Source organism: Alosa sapidissima, chromosome 22 (assembly GCF_018492685.1).
Source record: "Alosa sapidissima isolate fAloSap1 chromosome 22, fAloSap1.pri, whole genome shotgun sequence".
Lineage (NCBI taxonomy): Eukaryota > Metazoa > Chordata > Actinopteri > Clupeiformes > Clupeidae > Alosa > Alosa sapidissima.
Window position 1 is genome coordinate 21457758 of NC_055978.1, and position 25752 is coordinate 21483509.

Here is a 25752-nt window from a genome sequence, read left to right on the forward strand (position 1 = left end):
GAAAAAAATAAATAAAAACCAGCCAATCAAAAAGTGCCTCTTCCAATGGTTCTTACCACAGCCCCGCCTCTCTTGGAGAGCTGTAGGCGGTGGAGGGGAGGAGGACGTGAACCGTCTCCACGGTAACACAACGGTGGACATCAGGCGCTGGGGAAATCCTGGAAACCCTGCAGGCTTACATTTCCTGGAAAACTCCCTGGTACGCCAAGGGAGGGGTTAAAAAGGGATCTAAAAAAGCGTGTGTGTGTGTATGTAAATGTGTGTGATGGGGTGGGAGGGTTGGGGGGTGTGGGTAAAAAAAAAAAAAGAATGTTTTCCTGTTATCTGTAAATACACTGCTGCTTAGCTACTCAGTGAATCAGTCTGCTTTCCACTCCTTGGAGCCTTGTTCGACGTACACACACACACACGTGCGCACACACTCGCGTGCTAGCGCTAAGTACCGCAGTGTATGCTGTTACTAAGTGCTTAAACACAGTATCCAAAGGCAAGGTGTCTCCCTAATCTTTCCCTGAGCCTTAACACTCCTTACCAGCTGATCTGTACTAGGGGAAGAAACTTTTAAACACACCCACACACACACACACACACACACACATACTCTCAAAGGCCTCAGTTATTCACTGATTGATCCTGATGAGAACTAAGTTACCATCTTTGTTCTAACCTGCCAGTTGGGAGCACAACTCACACCTAGAGAGAAGCAGCGTTCAAATGACCGATGTGTGTGATGAGATCTACACCGGTAGCACAGTATGTGAGGGGAGGGAGAGAGGAAGGGGAGGTGGGGGAGTAACATTTTAGCAAAGCAGATGATGCTGTGTGTGTGGGGGGGGGGGGTCGTTTGACAGACGTGCTTCAAAGGTGATTTCCTTGGCATGACACACCTGAAGAAAGAGTGTTCTCTTTTTTTCTTTTTTTCTTGCATTGCAGCCAGCCGTGCCACATTGTTCCAGGTTCCACAGTGGTGAACGACACAACTCGGTCAACACACACACACACACACACACACACACTACAGCAAGAGTGCTCATAGCCAACATGGAGAATGTACACTAGTGGTCAGACCCTTCCGGCCACTGGACACATCGGACTCAAGTGGCCCTGTGAATAGAAGGGTCCACTCCGATACCACTTCGATGATGACTACACAAGCTAGTCAAGTTAAGGCGCTATTCCGAGGTTGAGTTTTCTCTGCGATGTAGATCTGCAACGTTTTGTTCCTCTCCCTTGGTCTTTTACTGTTTCTATGTGACGTGTTTTAAAAAAAAAAGAAAAAGGTTTTGTTAACGCTTCTTGTCTGAACACGCAAATGTTTCTTTCACAGACTGGAACAGACACGTGGCATTCGTACTTATTCTTACTGCATACATGGCTCCCAATAGGCAAGCTTCATAAGAGTACAAGGTGTAACGGAGAAGTGTGCTTTCTCTTCCAGTGTTGTTCATTTAGAGAGCTGAATGTATTCAGTGTTATTAAAAACTGTTAAGACTGCTTTCATAAACATTTGATATTGAACTGAGAGCGGAAAAGCAGAGGTATACACTCTAGCGCCATTTTTAAATGCTTTTTTTCAACACTTTGAGACAGTATTTATTTATATTTATTTCCTGTAAGCTTCTGGGTAAGAAATATCCCTGTCAATCCAATGAAGATAGCTTGTGAGGTCTATGAGTACATACACCTTTGTTTTATGCTTTTAAAAAATTGCTTTTTGTATCCATTTAAACAAAAAATGATTTAGGAAGTCAATGTGCATGTTCCACCCATACTTCTGTTGTATCATTTCCCAAGTGTCTGTATGTTTTTCCTCCTTTATGAAAATACAGATTATCAGAAAAGAATTGTCCCACTTTCAATTCACTCCCCTCCCTTGTTACATTTACTTACACATTGGCTGACCACACTCTTAGAAAAAAGGGTTCTGAAGGGTGCTATATAGAACCACATAGGTTCTTTAGCATAGAACTGGAACTGTTTCACCAACAAAAGGTGATATTTCAATGGTTATGTTGAGTGATGTTGGTGAGTCGCTTCTAAGGATTATGGGTAAATGCTACTTTCTTTTTTTTTTTCTCGTTAGTGTTTATTGTGGCTTATTGGGATGTGTATAAGGTAGAACAACTAATGGGCAAAATGACAACGTTATTTAAAGAGAATTGTCGTCAGGAATACCATTAAGGAGAAGACCATTCTTGAAATATATATAAAGGACAGTTTAGGAGATAATCAGACATCACTTCTGGGTTAAATGCAAATCACAAAGTGGGGCACCGAATGCTTACTTGTATTATGTGTCTGTACTTCTTCCTGGGATGGAGTTGATGTCCGCCGTATAAGGTGAAGATTCTTGGACCTTGTACGTTTACTATAGCTATAAAAGCTGTAGCAACTGGACTAATAGTCATAAAAAGAAAGTTCATATTCACAATACACGTGAACATATTCAACACTGTACAATTAAATTTGTGTATATCTGTTCCTGCCTCCAGCACCTCTACATTAAGCCCTATGCACAGGAAGGTGTTGTGGATGGCCATCTACCTGATGGTTTGTAGCATCAACGCATAATTACAACAGAAATGACAACAGTATTTTGCCTTTAGTGTCAGTGTCACAAACACAGTTATGCGTTTTATTTTAAGATTACATATCAACCCTTTCTGATATGTGATGTCTTTAAAAAAAAAAAAAATATGTGGGCTGGGTCTGTGGCATTCTTATATTCCATATAGAACCATTCCAATGCAGAAAAATAGCACCCTGTATGGTTGATAATCATATGTAGGTTTTTAAAAGGATCCATTTGGAACCATTTTGGGTACCTTATTTGTATCAAAGGATGGAACATTTTTAAGTTCCTTGTAGAACCTTTTTTCTAAGCGTGCATGGTTCTGCAAACATGCACACACGCACTTCTAAAAAGTCTGACTCACCGAGAACACACACAAGTTTGAGGACCAGAAGACATCCAACTTGAAACTGTAGTCCTTCAACCCAACTTCCCAGTCAGGATGTGCAGTAGTCAGGAGTTCTAGTCCAGGCTTTACACCTTAATGACCACTGTCTAAGTCTGATCTAAAAAGCAATATGCAGCGATAAAAAGATGCTGTAGAGATCCTATACTTATTCTTGTAGTCAATAACTTGAACAAAGATAACGGTGCATTTAGTCCCCCAAAGCAGAAGATTACCTAATCTGTGTTCCAAAATACTTCCTGATGGACATTTAAAGCTGTTCCTTCAATCGCCTTGCTACTGAAGTTTCACATCACCCGTGGTGCTCATCAGTCAAGGTAGACACTGGTCAGACACTAGGACAGTTGTAGTAGTGCATTAGTAAAAAGCAACTTTGTTCGGTGTAGTTTATTCTCCAATTGATCAATCTACAGATGTTACCAGGCGCTGTCACTGTTAAAGGCCTTACAAAGGTCACTTGGAAAAAAAGAAAGAAAATAAAAACAGAACAAAACAACCTCCATGAGATCCGTGGTGAGACACTGAATGGAGCAATAGGGAAACTATCGCTTGGTGGCAAACATCCGCAGTGGAACTGGAGGAAGAGGTGCACTTTTGGGCATCATGCCATTCCAAGGAGGATGGGTGGGGTATACAGCGTCCATTTACACCCTCATTGAAGAATAAATAGTCAATTACAGCAAGTGCCAAAACGCACAACCACACACATGCATGCATCCATCCATCCACAATACACTCACACACACACGTTTACACAGGACCAAAAAAAAAACATTACATCAGAAATGATTGTTAGATCATTCAACATTCTGATTATGCCAAATCATCTGCAGAGGAAAAAAAAAAAGAAGAAAAAGTAAACTACCACTTCCATTCAGTCGTCACAAAACTGTTTCATATACACATCATCCGCTTTCCCGTCTTTCGACTCTTAAAAGATGAGATTGCAGATGCTGCCTTCACAGCCACCATTTTGTTGTTGTTTTTTTTTCCTTTTCCTAAAAAGTGCAAGCCTGGCAAATAGAAAAAACACATTCAAGCCACAGACAAACCTCCATTCACACTCCTATAACAATTTCAAACTTTGCCCTACCTGACGCATTTGCAACCTGGCGAAAAGAAACGAACAAAATAACAAACCAACATCACCATAAAAATTGTCCGTTTAAAAACAAAACCTTTTGTGATTCACTTTTGTCTAATCTCTTAAATTAACCGATAGCAGCTGGGGGTGGGGGGGGGGGGGGGGGGGGAGATAAAAAAAAAAGGACTAAAAACCCAAAGGAATGTTCTGGACAACAGGCCTTCCTGGATCCTAATCAACCACTCAGGAGCCTGCCTCTTTAAGCCATCCTGCATGAACACTACCTTGAAAAAAAGAAAGAAGAAAAAAAAAAAAAAAGAAAAAAAAAAAAAAGGAGTCCCTTTCCTCTTTCGTTTGAACACATAGCTGAGCTTGTTGACACAGCGAATGATGGGGGGGTAGCCACATTTGGGGGTAGCCACATTTGGGGGTATGACAGATAATACCGAGGGCTGAGTGTGTCTGGGGAATGGGGTGGGCGGGCCACGTTTGGGTTTGGTTTTTGTGAGCTGCGGGTTTAAGATCTGAGTGGGTGGGGTGGGGTGGGGTGGGGGGGGTTCAGTAGGTGGATGAGTGAGTGGGGTGGGGTAGAGAGTCTGAGACGGCGCTCTTCAGGCCCGCTTCTCCAGCATGAGCTTGTGCAGCTCGTCGGCGTCCTCCGCAGTCTTGACACGGATCAGCATGGGCACGGGCGTGCTGGGGTTCTTGTCGTCCACCGCCGGGTTCGGCACGCACACCACCATCACATTGTTCTTGCCTGTGCGCGAGCAGGGCATGTTGGATGACACCATGATGTTCAGTAGAATGTTTCCTAGAAAACAAAGAGCACAAAGACATCATAAGATTAAGTTAGCCAATTAGTAATATATAATCATGATGAACAATCTATATATGAACAATATATTAAGAGTTTGGTTCCAAAACCCTATATCCTATTTTAATGAATTTTCATAAATATTTTGTTGTTGTTTTCCAGGTAATTTCAGTGGAGTCAACAACATAACAGTAGCCTAGCCCTACAGTATGTGTGGATCCTTTAAGTGAACCTGACGTCAGTGAATTGCGAGTGAGTGGCTAGAGAGTTTGAATCGTTTTCATTTAGGACTAAACGCTCATAAACGGCTCAGCTTGGAATAAGCTACAGTATAGCGACCAAATCAGTGTTTGTGGGGGAAACTTAGGTTTAGTTTCAACTGCGAGTAACTGAATAAAACTCCTCAGACTGTCTGAGACCCGTCTACTCTGTTGCGCACAACCTGCTGCAGCAGAAATAAAAGGAGTTAGCCCCGAAGGTTTTAATAACTTATTATGATGACCTGTCTGGAACTGAAGCACGAATGGTTAGCATATTTCTAGGTAATAATACAAAACCCAAGCTAAAGTAATGCAAATATAATACTAAAACACAACTTAGAACTAGGCCTACTTATGTACGTCCCACTAACGAGTTTGTTTATTTGTTTCCCCGACCAGGTGCGGTAAAGTGCAAACACAACCAGCACAAGACGGCTCTAGATAGGCCTGAGCGCCGCTCTGTTAAGGTTAAATGGCGGATCATTCACGAGAGGATTTTGAGATGCAGATTCCCAAATGAACGCATATCTACAGATTTTGTTAGAGTGGTGAAATACATTCACACCGCTGACATTATATTGAGGAAAAAGTAAAGCCAACCAAGCTCAAGTAGCTCAGTGTAGCCAGACGGACCTTACGTAGGCCTAAATTAGGACTTTAAAAAATATTGGCGCAAATTATCGGCCAGAATTCCGGGCCGATAATAATATTTTCATTTTTTCACTTATCGGCTAATAATATATCGGCCGCCGATATATCGTGCATCCCTAGTTATTGTTATTTGATTTATCTTTACTCAATCAAAACACAACTGCAATTTCATTGATATTGTCTTAAAATATACTATTGAATAGCATGACTTATTAATGTTTTTATAAGATATGCTATATGAGATATAGCGTTTTGAAACCAAACTGGTCATATATGAACAAAATTAATAGATTCCAAAAGAGAATTCACAGACTACTGCTCTAGTAGGAAGAGAACAAATTAATGTCTACCCATCTTTAGAAGACAAAATAGAGAAATTCACAGAAATCCATCTCTTTTTTTAAAGGGTTCATTCAAAGAGCCAAGATCCTGTGATACAACCTTTTGCCACCAGGGGGTGACACTGCACATCTGTGCTGTGATTCATTGCTCTTCTCAAGGTGACTCCTCCCTATGAACAGCCCCCCCCCCCCCCCCCCCCCCCCCCCCCCCATCCCCACCAATAAAGTGCAGCTTCTCATTCCTCTTGAAGAGATGCGAATGCCAGCGTTTTTCTGGAATGGCAAAGCTGTCAGAACAATTCCCTTCAGAGGCCGTAATTATGACCTAGTTTCAAACGCGTTCCACTCAGGCAGTAAACAAAGATGAAAGACGCTTTCTGCTTTTATGCATATGCCAGGTTATTTTCGTGGGGGAAAAGAAATATTGGGAGAGGACAGAAGAAAAGAAAAAAAAATCAATTTTATCCACAAACTTGAAAGCTTTCAATTCTGAAAAAGTATCTGCTTCTGGCAACGTGCACCAAGTTTAATAGCATTAGAGCTCCAGAGCCTACTTCCACTTTTATGGGGGCCTGAAAGGCATTTTGGCAGCAGCCAAGGTTAACACACTCATCAGTTTGTTTTACGTCACTGTAGAAAGACCCTGGCAGAGATTGAAATTATATAGATAGCTTGCTAAGAACCTGCTGAAACTGATTTTGGCCCTGTTAAAAAAAATCTGAGTCACAGGGGGGAAAAAAAAAAAAATTTGAAAACATGCTGTACAATGCACTGACACAAACACATCACAGGCAACATCAATAACAATCAGATCACCTAGGCCGCAGAACCACAAAAGCCTGCTCGCTTATCTCCACAAAGTACATCCAATACACACACACATACACATCACTATAACTGGAATAGTTTGAGCTGCTGCAGCCGTCTCCACTGTGTGCCTATGGAGCATGGCTGTGTCGGCCCTAATGAAAGTGAAACCATTTTGCCACATGGGGCTCCTGGGTTAGTTAATCACATTACACACACATGCATCATTTATGAGCTTTTTACTACCACTTGTTTTTGTGAGCAAGTCTTTTTTCTCCCCTAGTACCAGTCTGGCTGGTACAATTTGTGAAACTGAACTAGATCATTTAATTCAACTCATATGTAATGTATACATCTTCCCATCCTCATGAGTTATAGAACCTTTCAACTGCATAAATAAGCATGCGCGTTCCTATGGCATTTCCGGTGGCAGAGAAAACAACATTGAGGTTAAGGTAACTTGGCTAAACAAAAAAAAAAAAGTGTTGTAAAATAAAAGAGCATAAAGCCAAATTCAGATGAATTTTTATTTCAAAGTATCTGTGTTGATTTTGAGCGTTTAAACCAGAAAACCTTCTAGGAGCAGATTGAAAGGGTCTTTAAACAATGTAGTCGCTGTCCCTGGTGCTGAAGACATTACAACACAAACGTCTCAAGTGATCATGGCCGATTTTTTTTACACTACTGTCAAAAGGAGCAATGAACACTTGGTATTAGGCTTAGCCACTATTTTAATACTATTATTCAATACTATTTCTCCAATTTATCTGAGCATTTTTGAAGTGTGCAGTGCAAAAAATTAACCACTGTCTGTCTAAACCACAACCTCAGTTTAGTTGTCTACGAAAAATTCAATGTACTATGAGTCATGAATCTAGGCATTAAAGAAGCCCTATGCAACAATTTTAGCAAAAATTACCTTAATTATGCAGTTTGAGAGTCGTTCTGATGGTTCTACAACACTTTTTGGGTCGTTTGGGGGGGGCTTCGTCTCCCCTAGTGCTTCTCCGCGGAAAAACCGAATATGCAACTTTCTGGTCCCGGACCGAAGAAATCCGAATGTGACTCGGCGGAAGGCCTCGAAAATGTAGTCAGATTGTAGTTTCTAAGAAGACTGCAAAACGGACTCCGACTTGGCTTTGTTGCTGTTAAAATTGTAAGTAGCTTGGTTTCTTGATGGCTAGCTCGCTAGCCAGTGGGGGTTTAGCATAGCAGTCACTTGCTACCGAAGCTGCAGGGGGAGCTATGTTGTGAAAAATGCGAGCCCAAATCAGGCAAAAACCCAGAAACAGCAAAGGAATAACCAGACTTGCATAGGGCTTCTTTAATAACTGACTGGGTGCTATCATCTTGTTAAAACATATACTATGAGCTAAACTTTCAAAATTAACAAAAACAACTAGATCATGGCTCTTGTGCTACCATGACACCTGAGCCATACCATTTCAGTAAACCTTGAGTTGGTCCCACCAACTGGAAATGTGAGATATATGACTTTGTGTGAGTGTGTCTAAGCCAACAGTCACTCACCATAAATAAAATGCATTGCTAGTGTGTGTGTGTGTGTGTGTGTCTGTACACATGTGTTAGAGTCGTGACACTGTCCTTACCCAAGTTGGTGTCAGCACGGACCAGCAGCTGCAGTTTGCCCTCGGCCACCGTCTTGAGATGCAGCGTGCCCACCCCCTTCTCCTTAAACTCACTCTCCTTCTTATAGAACAGCTTACACCTGAGGGAGAGGGGACCCAGAGTCCAGGTTAGACACCATTACAACACAACACCAACAGACAAACAGGACCTTGTGGAATCATTTGGTCAGGTGAATCTAGCTAATTTATTGTCCCATCAACGTTAAATACATTTAAATTTACCTACAACAGCCAACTAAGGGTCATTTAGCAAAAGCCAACACCAATGACATGGACTACATAGGCAGGTATGATACAAATGTACAAGTGAACGGGTAGGTGTGGACACATGGCTATAGAACACTGACTTTTTAGAGTAGAAGGCATCTTTCTCCTTGATCTCTTTGACCACGGGAACAGGCGGCTCCTCGGAGTCCTCATCTGCCCCGTTAACATCTGCTGGGAGAGAGACAGAGACAGGAGAGCAGGAGAGAGACAGAGGATGACGAGAGAGGAATGCAGAGAGAAAGGGGGGGGGGGGGGGGGGGAGAGAGAAAGAAAGAAAAAGACAGAGGCAGGGACAGACAGGAGACAGAGAGGATGATAGAAGGAGAGAGAGAGAGAGAGAGAGAGAGAGAGAGAGAGAGAGAGAGAAAGAAATGTAGTCAAGCAGTCAGTATTGCACAACCTCCAGCAGTGCTCCTCGCAGTGAACGGTGTCCAGGTTCCTGTCATTATTATTAATGAATGGTTATTAATCCTGCACAGCAAACCCATAACAAGCATACCATGCCATACTTACAGAGGCAATTGACAGGTGTCAATTGCATCATTATATTAGGTTTCTTATAGTCATTACAACTGTACTGTAAATGTGTCATATCAAATATTAAATTGTGGGTCATATGAGTATGGGCTATAATATGTGCATTATAGTGATATTTGAGAACCTTAACAGAGTCCTTTTATACTGTAAGATTCTAATATTTTCTTAGATAATTCCTACTCCAGCCAGAACAGAAAAGTCTGCTGTCCAAAAAATCCCTAGTGAAAATCTTGTGCATTATGATCTTTGCTCCATCATTGCTGATATAAATATTTGACATGATGCAGTGGTCAGGTCATATACATCTCAAGGTGCACTGTATCCAAAGACATAACAATCAATATGGCATTTCTTGTCATAGTCAGAGCTCAATATATTGCAAAATGTTTAAAACTAGAATTACAACACTTTGGGGATTCATTTACCATGTATTAGTCTAGTCATTTATTTTTTGTGTTTTAATACCAACTAGGCTACAATTTAATACAAAACCAAGACACAGAAAATCCCAGTTAAATAAAACTACCATTAGATCCAGCACATCTCCAACACAACAAACAAAATCAACCCCTCACTTTCTAACTCCGAAGCATCCAGTCACTACACTGGCACACCAGCCCTGTATAAATAAGAGTCAGTCCCCCTCTCCGCTTCTAGACTCAACCTGCCTTGTCCATCTGCAGCCCTCTGCCCAGGTGATGGGAGACAGGACTGCTGTCTGTGGAGCGTGCTCCCTGTGGTGAGGGGAGGTGGGGTAAGGTGCGGTGCGGTGGCACGAGGTGGGGTGTGAGGTGAGGGTGCTTACCTGTGCTGGGGGCCGCAGCGGCACTGGGCGCCTCAGTCTTGGCCAGGCTGAAGGAGAAGGGCGCCGAGGGGGCAGCCGCTCCTCCGCTGCCGCCGCTCGAGCTCAGACCACCGAAGAGGGAGGGGGTGGAGGAGGAGGAGGAGGACAATGCAGATGAAGAGGTGGAGAAGGAGAAGCTGGGCGCTCCTCCGCCGGGGGGGAATGAGGACAGGACGGAGGAGTCCACCTTCTGGCCGAAGTTAAAGGTGACCCCAGAGGGCAAGGAGGCAGGGGAGGAGGAGGAGGAGGAGGAGGTGGTGGTGGTGGAGCTGGAGGCGTCCTTGCTGAAGCTGAAGAGAGACGGGGCTGCGGTGCCACTGCTGCTGGAGGTGGAGGCAGCTGTGGAGCTACCGCCGCTGCTGGTCAGCTGCAGTCCCCCAGTCTTCACCCCCTCCGCCGGTGCAGCCTCACTCTTGGCATCGGATGCCGGGGGCCCGGTTGCCGTGGCGCCAGCCCCCCCCACGCCGCCGCCGCCGCCTCCTCCTCCTGCGCCGCCGTACTTCTTCTCGATGCTGGCCAGGTGCCGCTCATAGTCGCGGAAGATGGGGTTGAGGTCGCACAGCGGGTTGTCGTTGACGTGCTTGGTGATCCAGTCGCGCACGGAGCAGTTGAGCGCGGTGAGCTGCCGCCTGTACTCTGCGCTGCTGCTGCTGTTAATGCTGCTGCTGCTGCTGCTGCCCACGCTCACTGCTGCTCCTGTCGGCCCGGAGGCGGAGCCGTTCCACTGTCGCTCACCGCCCACAGCCAATGGGGGGGCCGCGGAGGAGGGGCCGTTGAATGTCAATGAGCCTGGGGAGCCGCGAAGCAGAGGAGGAGGAGGAAGGGAGGAGGGGAGAGAAACAGAGCGTGTAAGAGAGGAGGAGGGAGTGGGGGAGAGAGAGAGAGAGAGAGAGAGAGAGAGAGAGAGAGAGAGAGAGAGAGAGAGAGAGAGGAGGGAGAATGAATCTGACAGCCTTGATATTCCTCAAGCCGAACTGCTCTCTCGCCTCTGATACACCAAGAGAGTACTTGGGGAGGGGAGGGGGGGGGGGGGGGGGGGGGAAATAGCAATACTATGCAGCTCTGCAGACGCCCCCCCTCTGCCCCCTCTCCTCCACACACAGACACACACACCTCCATTCTCCAACCCCCACTATTCATCTGAATTCTGTGACTACACAGAGCACTGCAGCTCTGCTCCCCCTCCTGTCCCTTACATAGAAATAGCACTCTCTGCAGCACACACACACACACACACACACACACACACACACACACACACACACACACTGCTTCAGCTCCATTAGCCATGAATGCCAAGAGTCAGGCTCCAACAATAGAGCATTTTTGGAGTCCATTTCAGAATAACACTGACTAGGTCCAGCTCACACTTAGCTTTCAGGATGCTCTTTCTTTTACATTTTTTTTTTTTTTTTTTTAAATACAGCACAGTCTTGATCAAAACAGATCCACCAACCTTTAACAGTGAAAGTTTATAAAGAATTGAAAGACAGCTATAAGCATCCAATTGCAATAGTTACCTTGCAATTGTTCTGCCACAAGCACAGCCAGAATGGTTGTGGTAACAACTCTTCCTATTTACAAACAATGAAAGCCATACTGTCAAAATAGAATATGTGAACCATATCACTACTATACATTTTCCTCTCATCTCAAGGTACCTTATTCTGCATTTTAATTTAATGAATGTATTTTCTCTTCATCCTCCTGTATCTTCTAATTAAATCTGACGATACATTTTTAAGCTGTGTGAAAGAGATAACCACCTGTCAGATACACACACCAGATGTTCTCACCAGGTTCCTAGACTATTCAGCATGTAGTTTTGTGCTATGCATCCATGTTGATAGATACTGTTCATGACTATATTGCTCATCAGTCTCCACAGTACCATATTGTCCATATCTGTATATTAACACACAGCCTATATTATGTGAAATCTCCATGACGCGCTAAGAGAAGCATAATATTTTATATATATTTTTTATATAGCATCCGAGTGTTCTGCCAGGGGTACAGAGGCGGCACTTACCAAGGGTGGTAGAGGGCTTGGTGGCACCAGGGGAGGAGAAGCTGCCGAAGGCTGGGGCGGCCAGGGCAGAGCCTCCACTGGTGCTGCTGCCGTTGCCATTGGTCAGGCCAGCCAGGGGCTTGAAGCTGGCACCATTACCAAAGCCGGAGAAGGTGGGGGCTGCTGCTGCTGTCGCCGCCGGTCCAGACGCGGAGAGGGCAAAGCCCTTGAATCCCTTAAACGAAGTGCCTCCCTCACTCTGCAGCACAGAGAAACAGCATGTATTATTCACACTAGTGTTGTCATGATACCAAAATTATGACTTCGATACAATACCTGCCATAAATATCACGATGCTCGATACTGAAACAATACTACGGCGAAATTCTAAAATATCTGAAAAAGAAAGGACTCATACCTCCTCCAAGTGTAGAGTCATGTGTGTTGAATTCGGTGCACTTTTGTAGTGTGCAGGTCAATTCTGGGTTCTAAACTTCTAAACTTCCTACATAATTATTATTTTTTATAGTCAGTAAAATAGTAGGCCTACTTTGTGTGAGTAAGTCCTTTATTGATTGTTATAGTTCATTTACATTGTGTTGTGTTTTGGCAATAAAGTAGCTTTAAATAGCCAAACTAGGCTAGATCCAGGTCAAATTACTGCATGCAAATCACTGAATGCTATGCAGAGGGGCCTAATATTTAAGCCATCTGAGGTACAGTATAGGCTACCCTAGGCCTTCCCGTGTTCATGGGATTTCTTTGACGGTTGCAAAGGGTCAAAAAAATGTGAGGAGAGTCTTCTTTGCGCCCAGTGTACAAGTATGACGTTACAACCACTCAGGTCTTCGTCAGATAGGCCTACACCATTTACCTGTTGCAATATATCTGTGCGCATTCCTACATTACGTCTATTTCTTTGATAACATGATTTGCTACCACGTAACAATAAGCCTCTATTATTATTAGGACTCACGCTTTGGTGGTATTATATGCTGTGGGCTTTAATTAGCACATTTCGGGTAGCCTATCCTACATCTGGGCAATAATTATTGAACAAATTGCAGTCTACATGCCATGACATATTACCAGTAGTACTGACCGAACAAGTTATAGTTTACAAGTTTATAGTTTACAAGTTATGGTAATGTTATTCTAGCATGAACATTGTGCTTTCATCACGTTAGCACCCTATGATTACAGCTCGTTATGTCTCGTCAAAATTCATTGATGAAGGAAGGTTCACTTTATTCCAGAGAACCTCGTTTCACTTAGGCTAGACTAAAACAGAAGAGAAGAACTCGGCACTAACCATGTAGGCTAGTCGTGTTTTCTATAGCATATTCGTTAACCTGTCGTTCTTTGAATTCTTTAAAAATGTTGGGATATGTCTGTGAGGTGTTTAGCCAAGTTCCATGCGTAGCCTACTGCTTTTAAATGACTTTGAAACATATTTTACAAACGGGCCTCTGTGTACCTGATGGCTTGCCTTCAATATTCGCGATGTATTTGAAATAGTTCCAGATTTCACCTTTTGTTTTATCCACAAGGCCGAGGACTGTTAACCTGACTCTCGCCAGATGAATTTCAGAGAGTCAGGTTAGAGGACTGTCGGCAAAGAAATATGTTGACATTGCCTGCGCACTCACTCAGAGCTGCCTGCTTGACACGCCCTCTTGCCTAGATGCGTTCAAGGAGCAGTGCGAGCAGCAGTTCATATAGACACAGAACGTTATTATTTTAATAAAGTATCGATTCTAAAAATGTCGGAAATCGTATCGTTTTTTGCGTGAAAGCATCGTGATACCTTTTTAGTATCGATACACCGTGCAACACTAATTCACACACGTCCTACCAGGGGAACGAATGGTAGAGTGTGACCTGATTTTTATCTATTTTTTTTAATTTTTTATTTTTTTTTGGAGGTGTTTTTTTCCACCCTTATTCTTTTCTTAAATGAAATGCGTTTTGTTTGGTACCTCTCCACCCAAATTGCGACGTTTGGCCTTCTTGATGGGTCTGTTTTTCATCACATCCATACTGGCCACGGAAAATGTCCCTGCCTGTCAGATAAAAAGAAAAGGAAACATTATTCTCATTTCACACTAATCACACAAACTGACAAATCAACCAACCAATCAATGTATTGTTTAACGTGCAGCATCACCATGCGACATGGTATCAACACATAAATAATTTCTGTTCCAAATTAGTTCATATCTAACAGGATAATACATATTAGTTAATGTGATACATTGCAACTGTATTGATTTTCTGAGTCACATGACACCACCATTCAAAAGGTGGCACGTTTTATGTGGTCTGATGAAGAGACAGCATTATTTCTATAGCTGGTTCAGGGTGAAGTCGGTAGACTCGGCACCATGCAATAACAAAACACAAGCATTTATAATGATAAACGTGGACAATAAGTTACCTGCTCAGAACGGTCATGCGTTATATAGCTATGCTATGGCTATGCAATTATGTGGTCCTGGATGGACTACCCCTCAAAAATGTAATAAATTTTGCATGATGTATTATATTTAGGGTTCCCACACATTTTCCATTTTAAAATTCTATACATTTCCCATACTCTAATTTCAAACTTCTTGGTAGATTTTTCTGACCATATTCTCGACATTGCAGCCACTTCTACAAGCCACTTGTCACTACAGGCGTCTTATGCTTGATCACCCTCAAGCACATTGGACTTTCTTAATTTAACTTATATAGTGTATTTAGTATTTAGTTTTGTTAGTTTTCTTATCTGTCTTATCTTCTACTGTCTTATTGTACAGTGGAGTTTAGTTATATGTTTATACTTATACTTATGTTTACCATTTCTGCTGTAAGTGCATGTTGTGTGTTATGTCTGTATGCTACTGAGACCCTTGAATTTCCCCTTGAGGATCAATAAAGTAAGTATCTATCTATCTATCTATCTATCTTCTGGTTTAGGATAACTTTGTGAAAGCAAACGTATGGACAACCGAAGTGAATTAAAAAATGACACTTACTAAGCTTATTCGTTCATTTAGTCGGGTCATATTTTTATGAGCCAGCTGGTAGTTTGTACGGGCACTCACTCAATAAAGCTGTCGTCAACTTCAGACTGTAAAACTTTTGCCATTTTATCTAGTGCGTCATAGTTAAATAGTGAATAAATACAACCACAAGGTTTTGTTTTCCCCGAGTGGAGCTCATAGACTGTACTTTATGTAGGGCTGCACAATTAATCGAATTTTAATCACGATCACGATTTTGGCTTCCCACGATCAAATTTGCGTGATCGAGCGATATTTCAAATGCGTGCTCTACCCATAGAACCGACCTGGCAACCCATAGAACGCTCCGCTACAAAACAAATCAAGCGCTCCTTAAACCTGTCTGACCATGTGCCTGCATGCAGCCTACCAATGACAGCTGTTCCCTGCACTGTTCAGCCTGATGCACTGTGGACTAGTGACATTATGTTAACTATTAGTAGGCTAGTTAGACTATACAATAAACGACGATCAAAAATCAAATGTGTGGCACAGCAGAAGGCCAAGAGCTTGTCCCTCGAAGCGGATCATCCATTGTTCGAAAATATTTCTGATTTCAGGCAAGTTAAGTTAACCAAAAATATAAGCAAAGCAGGGCTCTCAACTCATACCGTGAAACACATCACATGACGTAAACCACACATGCCTTTTTTTATCACGTTAACTTTTAGTCCTTGTTTGCTTCCTCCGATAGCCTATAGCCTACTGTAATAAGAGTTGAGCTAACGACGGGATCCGTGAATTTTATTCATGTAGGCCTATTTTATAAGCTTCATGTGCAACCTACAATGCATATGCGTTTCAAGACACAGCCTACTCAAAACGAGTGAACAATAATGAAAATGTAGCCTACACGTCAGTGTTTTACATATCAACGAATGACTAAACCAGGGGTGTCCAAACTGCGGCCAGCCATGCACTTAAATCCGGCCCGCCGAGCATTTATTAGTTTATCATAGGCCGCTCGCTATTTTTTTCCAGCGATAGACGACGTTGTGGTTAACTTTAGGCTACTACAAACTGCTTTACACTCTTCTTAGAGAACGTTTACAATGTCAATGTCAAAACAGCTTGTCACATAGAGATACATAGTATCTCCATTGCAGCAGATCTAACTACGTTATGCTAGTCCATTTAATTGGGGATGCATTTGACCGTGGGAGAGAGGGCGATGGCAACAGTAGTTCCCACTACTGACCAATCTTAAACTGTGAGAGGGCACAGCCATAGGCACAGCACTAGCCATAGGCTATTTGAGTGGAGCTGGCAAAGAGTCTTAAAGTGACAGTGCACCATTTATAAATGAATTAAACAGCATCAAATTAACAGTATTTCTTAAGAAATTATTTTTCTACAACAAAATTATTTTGTCATTTAAATAATACAAAACATAATTATTATTATTGGGGGCCAAGCAGCGAAGCTGCAGGGCAACCCATAGTGATTCTATGTTTTCTTCCCTATTATTATTATTACGCTTCCGCCATGGGAGTCTATGGCAGCCCATAGAACCGTATGGTAAAAAGTTGTGAAATTTGGCACACCGATTGGGGACAGGCCCATGATTAATTTCACCAAGTTTCATGTCGGCTCCTCGAGGGCTCTAGCGCCACCAACAGGCCAAAGTTGGACGTGCGTTCACGCAAGTAACTTTTGACCCGTTTGCCCGATTGTCAAAAATGAGGTATCGTTGGAATCCTTGGACCAAGCCGAGTTCAACGCACCCTATGACGTCAATTTCCGCCATGATGGATTTTCCGCCATATTGGATTTTATCGAAAGTGAAACTAAAGTTTCACGCCTCACATAGTTTGTCCGATTTTAACGAAACTTAATACATATGATCTTCAGACCAATCCGCACAAAAGTTATCGATTTTTGTCTTCGGAACTAAAACCGTTCGCCCGTAACAACCAATTGAAATATGCGGCGAAGCCGCCAAACAGGAAGTGAGCTCATATCTCAGCAACCCTTTCATCTGTCATAACCAAACTTAGTACATGGACTTATATCCCCATCTGTAGAGCACTCAAAAAATCTGGTGACCTTTGACCTCTAGGGGGCGCTGTAATTAGTGAAAATGCATTTTGGCCTGTAGCTGTTGATGTGTTTAGAATTAAAACATACTAGTGGTGTCTGGTAGTACTTTTGGATGTCCTTAGGCTGACCCAGGCCAACTTGTGATGTCAACATAATTGATTCGGCCGCCATATTGAATTTAATCAAAAACAATAAAACATTTTCACTGGTCACAAATTTCATCTGACTTTCACCAAAATTGGTTCAGACCATCTTCAGACCATGCCTTATCAGTGTTTAATTTTCTGGAACGATTGACAAAAGCATTCGCCCGTAACAGCCAATCGAAATTTGCGGCGAAGCCGCCAAACAGGAAGTGATTTCATATCTCAACAACGCTTTCATGTATCAAAACCAAATTTAGTACATGTACCTCAGACCCCATCGGGAGGACGCTCAATAAATTTGGTGACATTTGACCTCTAGGGGGCACCGTAATTGACAAAAATGCATTTTGGCCAGTAGTTGCTGATGCGCATTATTTTGCAATGGAAGTCAATGGCAGCCCATAGAACCGTCTGGTAAAAAGTTATACAATTTTGCACACTAATTGGGGACAGTCCAATAATTCATTTCACCAAGTTTCATGCCGGCACCTCAAGCGCTCTAGCGCCACCAACAGGCCAAAGTTGGACTTGTGTTTACGGACGTAACTTTTGACCTGTTGACCCGAATGGCAAAATGAGGTATCATTGGAATCCTTGGGCCAAGCCGAGTTCAACACACCCTATGACGTCAATTGTTGACCTCTATGTTTAAATCACAGCAAGTGTGATCATATCTCAGTCAATCTTTTATTTTTGATGTGAAACTGATGACAGCGAGTTCCATCCAGTTAATTCTAATGCGTGCGTGCAAGGGTGGGGCGGGGTGGGACGGGCAGGGGCGGTTGCGGCGGTGGGCTGGCTGGGTGAGGGGGCGGCGACACTCAGCCCTGGTTCAGCCACACAAAATCAGTTATGTTTTGATGTGAAACTTGACCTTGTAACTCAGCCAATCTTGGGTTGTTTGACATAGAACTTGTTGTGACTGCTTAATGCTATATGCCTGATGCCACAGCATTGAGTTGCATGGCAAATCTGGACTTCTGGACTGCTGAACTGCGTGCTTGGCCCCCTCATTGCTGCTTGCAGCTATATTTATTATTATTATTATTATTTGTGTGTGGCCCGCTGGCCAATTTTCAAAACCCAATGTGGCCCTTCAGTCAAAAAGTTTGGACACCCCTGGACTAAACGATTACAGTAAACTCATGAACAAGAAGCAGAGCTTAAGTGGCTAATGGGGAGCAAATATTAACAAAGTAGCACGCACAAAACATTTGTTTGGAAGTTGTTTGGAAGTTTGGAAGTCGCAGTCAAATCTATATTTGCAGTAATTTAGGGGAGTAAATGTGAGGGGAAGAATTTGGGTGAGCCAGATAGCAAGTCCAATATGTTTAGGGAAAAAATATTTTTCTCACTAAAATTAATTAATAATCGTGATAAATAATCGTGATCTCAATATTGATAAAAATAATCGTGATTATCATTTTGGCCATAATCGTGCAGCCCTAACTTTATGTCAAATGGAAATGTCATTAGCGCAATGTTGGAAATTTGACCTCAGACACTCAAAAAAACTAGGGGCCCTAACTTAAATTATGGAAAAATATATTTATCAGATAATACAGTATCCATGTACAAAATAGCAGACCTACGCAAACATACCAGTGCACAATGGTGTAGGGCACTTTCATAGACCATGGGTTCTCAATTTGGTTTTGGTTCCAGGGTCCCCTTGTGGGAGAGACATTTTTCTGAGGACCCCCATATAATTGTCTCTTGACAATGTGGACTGACAGTTAAGCTACATAACAGTAGGAGTGGTTCATTATGATCTGAGTGAAGTGATTTGTACTGTAGATGTAAAAGTCTGGAAACACAAATACTTCTCCATACCCTTGTTTCTTTTTTCCATACTTATCCAGAACTGGAAATGACTAAAAATCTAATTCCATATGTTCTATACTGTGTAGGAGGCCTTAAAGGACATCAGCTAGCATGCTTTTATCTGTGCCAGGTGTTTGCAAGGTTTAGGAGTGCCTTTTTTAGTTTGCCCGCTAGAGCTAGTCAAAAAGGCTTATGGAGGCCTTCTAAGTCATTACCTCCTCAGATTCATCCTCCTGATCCCAGTTTCGGTCTGTCAGCTCCTTGTCTGCAATCCTCTTCGCCATGTCAGTACTGATACCTGTTACAAGAGGACATCAATCAGAGCCCAAAGCATTTGCCTTTGATGGTTGTAAGTGTCAACAAAAGGAGGACAGCGAGGCTGCGTTCCTATGGAGACAGAGCTTTCCCTTCTTTATTACAGTAGCGCATTACATTTTTTTCTATGATTGTAACTGTACAGCAAGTAAAAGCATAAACAAAAGCAAAAGCAGCAACTGGGACTAAGTTAACAGAGGCCTAAATTCTGTGGTGGAAACCCACAATAATAATACAATAAATAACCAATTAGCTGTCTGGATAAGCACTAATAGCACTCCGGAAAAACACGACCCAAGAAGTTTTAATTCACAAGTACTGACAATGGACACAGGCAGTGGTGTAGTCTACGTGATATTCAGGACTATGCAGTACCCACTTAAAAAGCATCACCATCTCAGTATACCGGATAGGTATTAGTGTTGCACGGTGTATCGATACTAAAAAGGTATCATGCTGCTTTCACGCAAAAAACGATACGATTTCCGACGTTTTTAGAATTGATACTTTATTAAAATTAACGTTCTGTGTCTGCGTGAACTGCTGCTCTCACTGCTCCTTGCACGCATCTAGGCAAGTGGGCATGTCAAGCAGGTAGCTCTGAGTAAGTGAGTGAGTGCGCAGCCAACGTCAACATACAGTAGTTCTTTGCCGACCGTCCTCGGCCTTGTGGATAAAACAAAAGGTGAAGTGAAATCTGCAACTATTTCGGATACATCGCGAATAGTGAAGGCAAGCCATCAGGTACACAGAGGCCCGTTTGTGAAATATGTTTCAAAGTCATTTAAAAGCAGTAGGCTACTCATGGAACTTGGCTAAACACCTCGCAGACATATCCCAACATTTTTGTTCAAAGAACAGGTTAACGAATATACTATAGAAAAAACGACTACATGGTTAGTGGCAAGTTCTTCTCTTCTGTTTTAGTCTAGCCATACTCTAACGAGTATGGTTCTCTGGGATAAAGTGAACCTTCCTTCATCAATGAATTTTGACGAGACATAACGAGCTGTAATCATTTTGACGAGATATAACAAGTTGTAATCATAGGGTGCTAACGTGATGAAAGCGCAATGTTCACGCCAGAATAACATTACCATAACTTGTAAACAATCTATTTCATGTTCGGTCAGTACTACTGGTAATATTTGTCATGGCATGTAGACCATATCAAATATGTCTACATGCCGTATTTGTTCAATAAGTATTGCCCAGATGTAGGATAGGACACCCGAAATGCGCTAATTAAAGCCCACAGCAATACCACCAAAGCGTGTTGAGTCCTAATAATAATAGCGGCTTATTGTTACGTGGTAGCAAATCATGTTATCAAAGAAATAGACGTAGGCTAATGTAGGAATGCACACAGACATATTGCAACAGGTAATGGTGTAGGCCTATCTGACGAAGACCTGAGTGGTTGGAACGTCGTACTTGTACACTGGGCGCAAGGAAGACCATCCTCACAATTTTCCCTTTGCAACTGTCAAAGAAATCCCATGAAAACGGGAAGGCCTAGGGAAGCCTATACTGTACATCAGATGGCCTAAAGATTAGGCCCATCTGCATAGCATTCAGTGATTTGCATGCAGTAATTTGACCTTGATCTAGCCTAGTTTGGCTATTTAAAGCTACTTTATTGGCAAAACACAACACAATGTAAATGAACTATAACAAAAAATAAAGGACTTAATCACACAAAATAGGCCTACTATTTTACTGACTATAAAAATAATAATTATGTAGGAAGTTTAGAACCCAGAATTGACCTGCACACTACAAAAGTGCACCGAATTCAACACAAATGACTCAATACACTTGGAGGAGGTATGAGTCCTTTTTTTTCCAGATATCTTTCCGCAGATTTCGCCGTAGTATCGTTTCAGTATCGAGCATCGTGATATTTATGGCAGGTATCGTATCGAAGTCATAATTTTGGTATCGTGACAACACTAATAGGTATTAACATTTGAGGTTGATCACAGTATATCCACTACAGCTAACTAGACTACACCACTTGACACAGCATGACCAAGTCTGACCCAGTACCACTAAGCAGCAGAGTGAATCAATGAATCTGCAGAAAACCAGTTCCCAGTGAGAAGGGGCACACAATCTGAAGTCTGAGTTATGATGCTGCGCCTTGTATGCAATACACGATATCTCAGGATTTCCTAGTTTCCATAAGTTACATGTCCAATCAGAAATCAAGGTTCTTCCCCTTGACAGGTGATTGACATGTTGCCATGTCAATCAGAGCCATAGTCAAGAAGTCAATTAATCATATTGTTGAATTTACCTTCTACAGTTTTTAATTAAAAATAATGTATGACTTAATCTGGTTCTCAATTTCAGGTTTTTCGATTAATCGTTCCTAGCCTTGGGTTCTTGACACCTTCCCAAGCGCTCATGGCTTGGTCAGGCCATTAGTCCTATCAAATGTGTTTTGAGTGCACTTTCCACCATTAATCATACATAAGTTTTTTGTTATTGGGACTGCTTCTTTATTACTTTTATGTGTCCACGTGTTGGTTTCTAACTGTCAAGTAGTATCAGGTAATTCTTGGTGTGGGTGTGAAGAGAGAGATGTCTTAATGGGCAAGTCCCTACATACAGGTGAGTGCATGAACTTTAGGGAAACAGGACAACGTGTTTCTACTGCAGAGTGGTACATAGGCCTTATCAATGGATATTTACTTCACTTCCACATATGATTAAGTCTGATTTGTGTAACCACACCGACGTTATGAAAATGTCGACAAAACGCTAGGCTCTAACTATTAATCTGAGTCTACCTGTCAATCTTGAGCTAAACGAATTAAATGTTGGTATAATCGCATCTTTATTTAATGTGGTTGCTAGTACTAACGTTACATGAACTGAGTGAGTACAAAGGTGAATTGACGTTAACATTGACGAATTGTACATTAACTTAGTTAGTTACTTACTTAGTACTAACAGTACTAACATTAATGTTACAACTCTTCTCTAGCTATACTGCTGATACCAAATATTAACATATGATGGCAAATTCATGCTTCTTTTGTTATAAGACGAGGCCAACTGGCGTAGTTATAGGTAACTTTAACTTCCTCACTAAACACAAATTGTTGTGCAACAGCTGGCTGGCAAAATAAAGACACAAGTTAGCTAATGTAGTCTAGAGTAAATAGCATGTCAGACACAAAAACACTTAACGATATCGTTTATAGTTAACAAATAGTTCACATTTAGCTAACTAAACTAAAGCTAGCTGTAACGGGTTAAACATTATGAACTCCTACTAGCACACAAACTTAAGCTAAAGGTAGTTTGAAAGCCAAGCCTGGCGTAACGTCTATGGTTAACGTTAAAGTTGTCCTGTGATCACGAACCTAAAAATCTGTCTGCCAATGGAGACATCCGCGACATTTCACTATGAACCACGAGGGTAAAATATTTAGGCTAAAATAGTAACCATGTGTAACACATACTAGCTGGGAACATCTGACTCGGTTCATATTTAGCTAGAATGCTAACGCAATGCGAAGAAGACCACTGCAAGTTAGCTAACTGGCTAGCAATGCCAAGGTTAGCTTGACGGTAGAGCCTAGTCAGAGTAAAGATTCTGGCTAATATCAATGCAAAAGTGCTGTAAAAAGACACGACATACCTTTACTTTCTTGAAATAGTCACTAAAAGCCCCAATAATCCGTTGAATTAAAACGTTACGCAATAGCAATCTGTCTTTTTCAAAATTAAATGCCGGGCCCTTTTCACGCCGCCATTTTACAAAACGGAATATTCGCGCGTCCTGATACTACAACACGCATGCGTATAATATCTGAGGCAGTTCAATTTCCTTATGGGAATTGTAGTTTCCCGACACAAAGCAGAAAGTGCCCAAAATGTACTGCCTCCAACAGAGGCTGGATTGTGTGTGGTAGCCTATATGTTTAGACTTGAGATGCAACGCTGAGATACACCACGCAGCCAAAATACATTTCACCCCTACTCACACTGAAGGCAAAGTAGGCCTAGCTTGTGAGACTGTGTGTGTGTGTGTGTGTGTGTGTGTGGGGGGGGGGGGGGGGGGGGGTGTAGCAGATGGCAATGATCCAAGCTCTCGGGATACTACACAGTCTTGCCAAGATAGGAACAGGTGCAGGAGAAAGTAGGAAGTAAGCTGGGAGCCGTATCGGCAGCAGGAGACCCCTGACCAGCTGGCAGAGAGAGACTTGGGAGGCTTGGCAGTTGGCACTGTGAGTGTGAACTAGGGAGTGGAGTCTGACCAACAAACTGAGAAAGCCTCTTGACAGACAATAGGTCATCTTGAGGGGAGCTGGAGTCAAGAAAAACTTTCTTTTCTTTTCTTTTTTTTTGGGCGGTGGGGGGGTTGTTGCCCTACTTGTATCAGCTAACTTTTACAAATAGCCCCACTGGACTAGGCTATGTGTTTAGCTCAATTCAGCATCCAAAGTTATGTTTTCTTATTGTTTGGCTCATAATTTCCCCCCACTGTCCATGTGTGATATTTTCCATTCCCCACACCACTGTGTCATATCAGCAGGGACATCTGTGGGGCCACAGGAGCCTTTGACATCACCCTGGGTGGAGGTGGGGCCAACCCTGCCCAACAAAGTGAAACAGAGCTACCCCCCCCCCCCCCCCCCATCTCCCATGGCGAGTTGGAGATTACAGGCTTGATGAAATGGTGGGGCCCCATCATGTTCAACTAGGGAGCCTCTCAATAGAAAGAATCAGAGCAGTCCGTTCATCCTGTCACCCAATACTTGGCAAGCCCAGCCAAATCTATTAATTTTTAGATTTTTTTTGCCTGAAACTTTTGAGTGGGGGCTGCACTTTAAAAACAGATTTTTTCCTACAGTAATTCTCTCCTCTCTTTTTCTCTCTGCCCCAGAGGGATACCAGTGTTATTGACTACTATCTGTGAGGGGATGTTTAACATCAGTGATGATCGTGAATGAGGCTGCTCATATTCCACTGTGGTACACGTCCTCTCGGGCAGTCCCGTTATATGTCTAATACCACTATTGTTTTATTCATACCAGCTGGGAACAAATGGGAAAAAAATGGCACAATTGCACTTCTGTTTTCAGTTTGAATATAAGGTGAATCCCGTCTCAGCTCTTTAAATGCTAGTAGCCTAACATCTTCATCCCATGCTAATTTGCTAATTAATTCAGGGGCTTTGGCTTGTAATTTTTCTGTATGCAATTTTAATTGCTTATCTGCTCACATGACATATTGAAATGTCAATCAGACACTGTACACTCATAATACTGTAATTATGCACAATTAGTTAACTGTCATGTCTGGTAATTACTGAAGCGAATGTAAGAATCTAAAGAGGAAATGTAATAGGTTACTTTCTTTTAACCAACTGTTCTCATCTCATCTAGATATTTTGGTTATGTTTTGAAAATATTATTTCATTATTGAAAACAATGAAAAGAAGTCTGATTCAGATTTTTTTTAATAGCCTGTTAATTATCTGGTTACTAGATGTGTCAATGTATTTTTACATCAACAGACACATCATACAGTTTACCACTTCACTCTTGACCACTTGTTCAGTGGTTCTCCTTGTTTTGAAAACTCTAAAAAGGTTATTGCCTTCTAGTGGCTGTGAAAGGTATTGGTCTGGGTTTAAAAACGGAAATATTGATCACTATTCACCATGATCATAATCAATCATGCTTGGAATTTGTTTGCATCTAGGACCCCTGCTATATTTCACACATACAGTAAGATCTTGATGGTTCTATTCATCGTGAAGCATTAGTTTTAAAAGTATTCATGCACTAGACTTGCTGAGAATACATTTGTTAGTTGAGAGGGTTATTGGGTTTATTTAGATGCCCTAGTTACTCCTTTTTAATCCTTTAAATATCTGCACTGGCTGTTTTCTGTCTGATTTTGGCTTGTTATTTGCACAGATGTCATTGCCAACAAACAAAAAGTTGCCGCATCAGATTTCAGAGACAGAAGGGTCCCACTGCATTTGAATGCATTTTATGTGATGACATTAAGTCATTTAGCAGATGCTAAACTATTTACTCATCTAAACATAACCATTTACAATCTGAAATAGGCTTGTGTTCAACTCTATAGCTCAAATTGTCAAAATGAGCAGT

General features: G+C 42.1%; 1 protein-coding gene across 2 annotated transcripts; it reads right to left on the reverse strand.

Moving 5' to 3' along the window:
• Positions 1 to 3350: 3350 nt before the first annotated feature.
• On the reverse strand, positions 3351 to 23402 carry nup50 (nucleoporin 50). 2 transcript variants are annotated; one of them, XM_042079081.1, is made up of 8 exons: positions 23268 to 23402; positions 19516 to 19598; positions 14223 to 14306; positions 12265 to 12502; positions 10194 to 11021; positions 8932 to 9019; positions 8546 to 8664; positions 3351 to 4873 (listed from the first exon to the last, which is right to left on the reverse strand). In XM_042079081.1, exons 2-8 carry the CDS (start codon positions 19582 to 19584, stop codon positions 4674 to 4676), a joined length of 1626 nt encoding a protein of 541 aa, XP_041935015.1. In that variant the 5' UTR covers positions 19585 to 19598; positions 23268 to 23402; the 3' UTR covers positions 3351 to 4673. The 2 variants fall into 2 exon arrangements, with proteins under 2 accessions (XP_041935015.1, XP_041935014.1); XM_042079080.1 differs by having other exon boundaries at positions 8932 to 9022.
• Positions 23403 to 25752: the final 2350 nt, after the last annotated feature.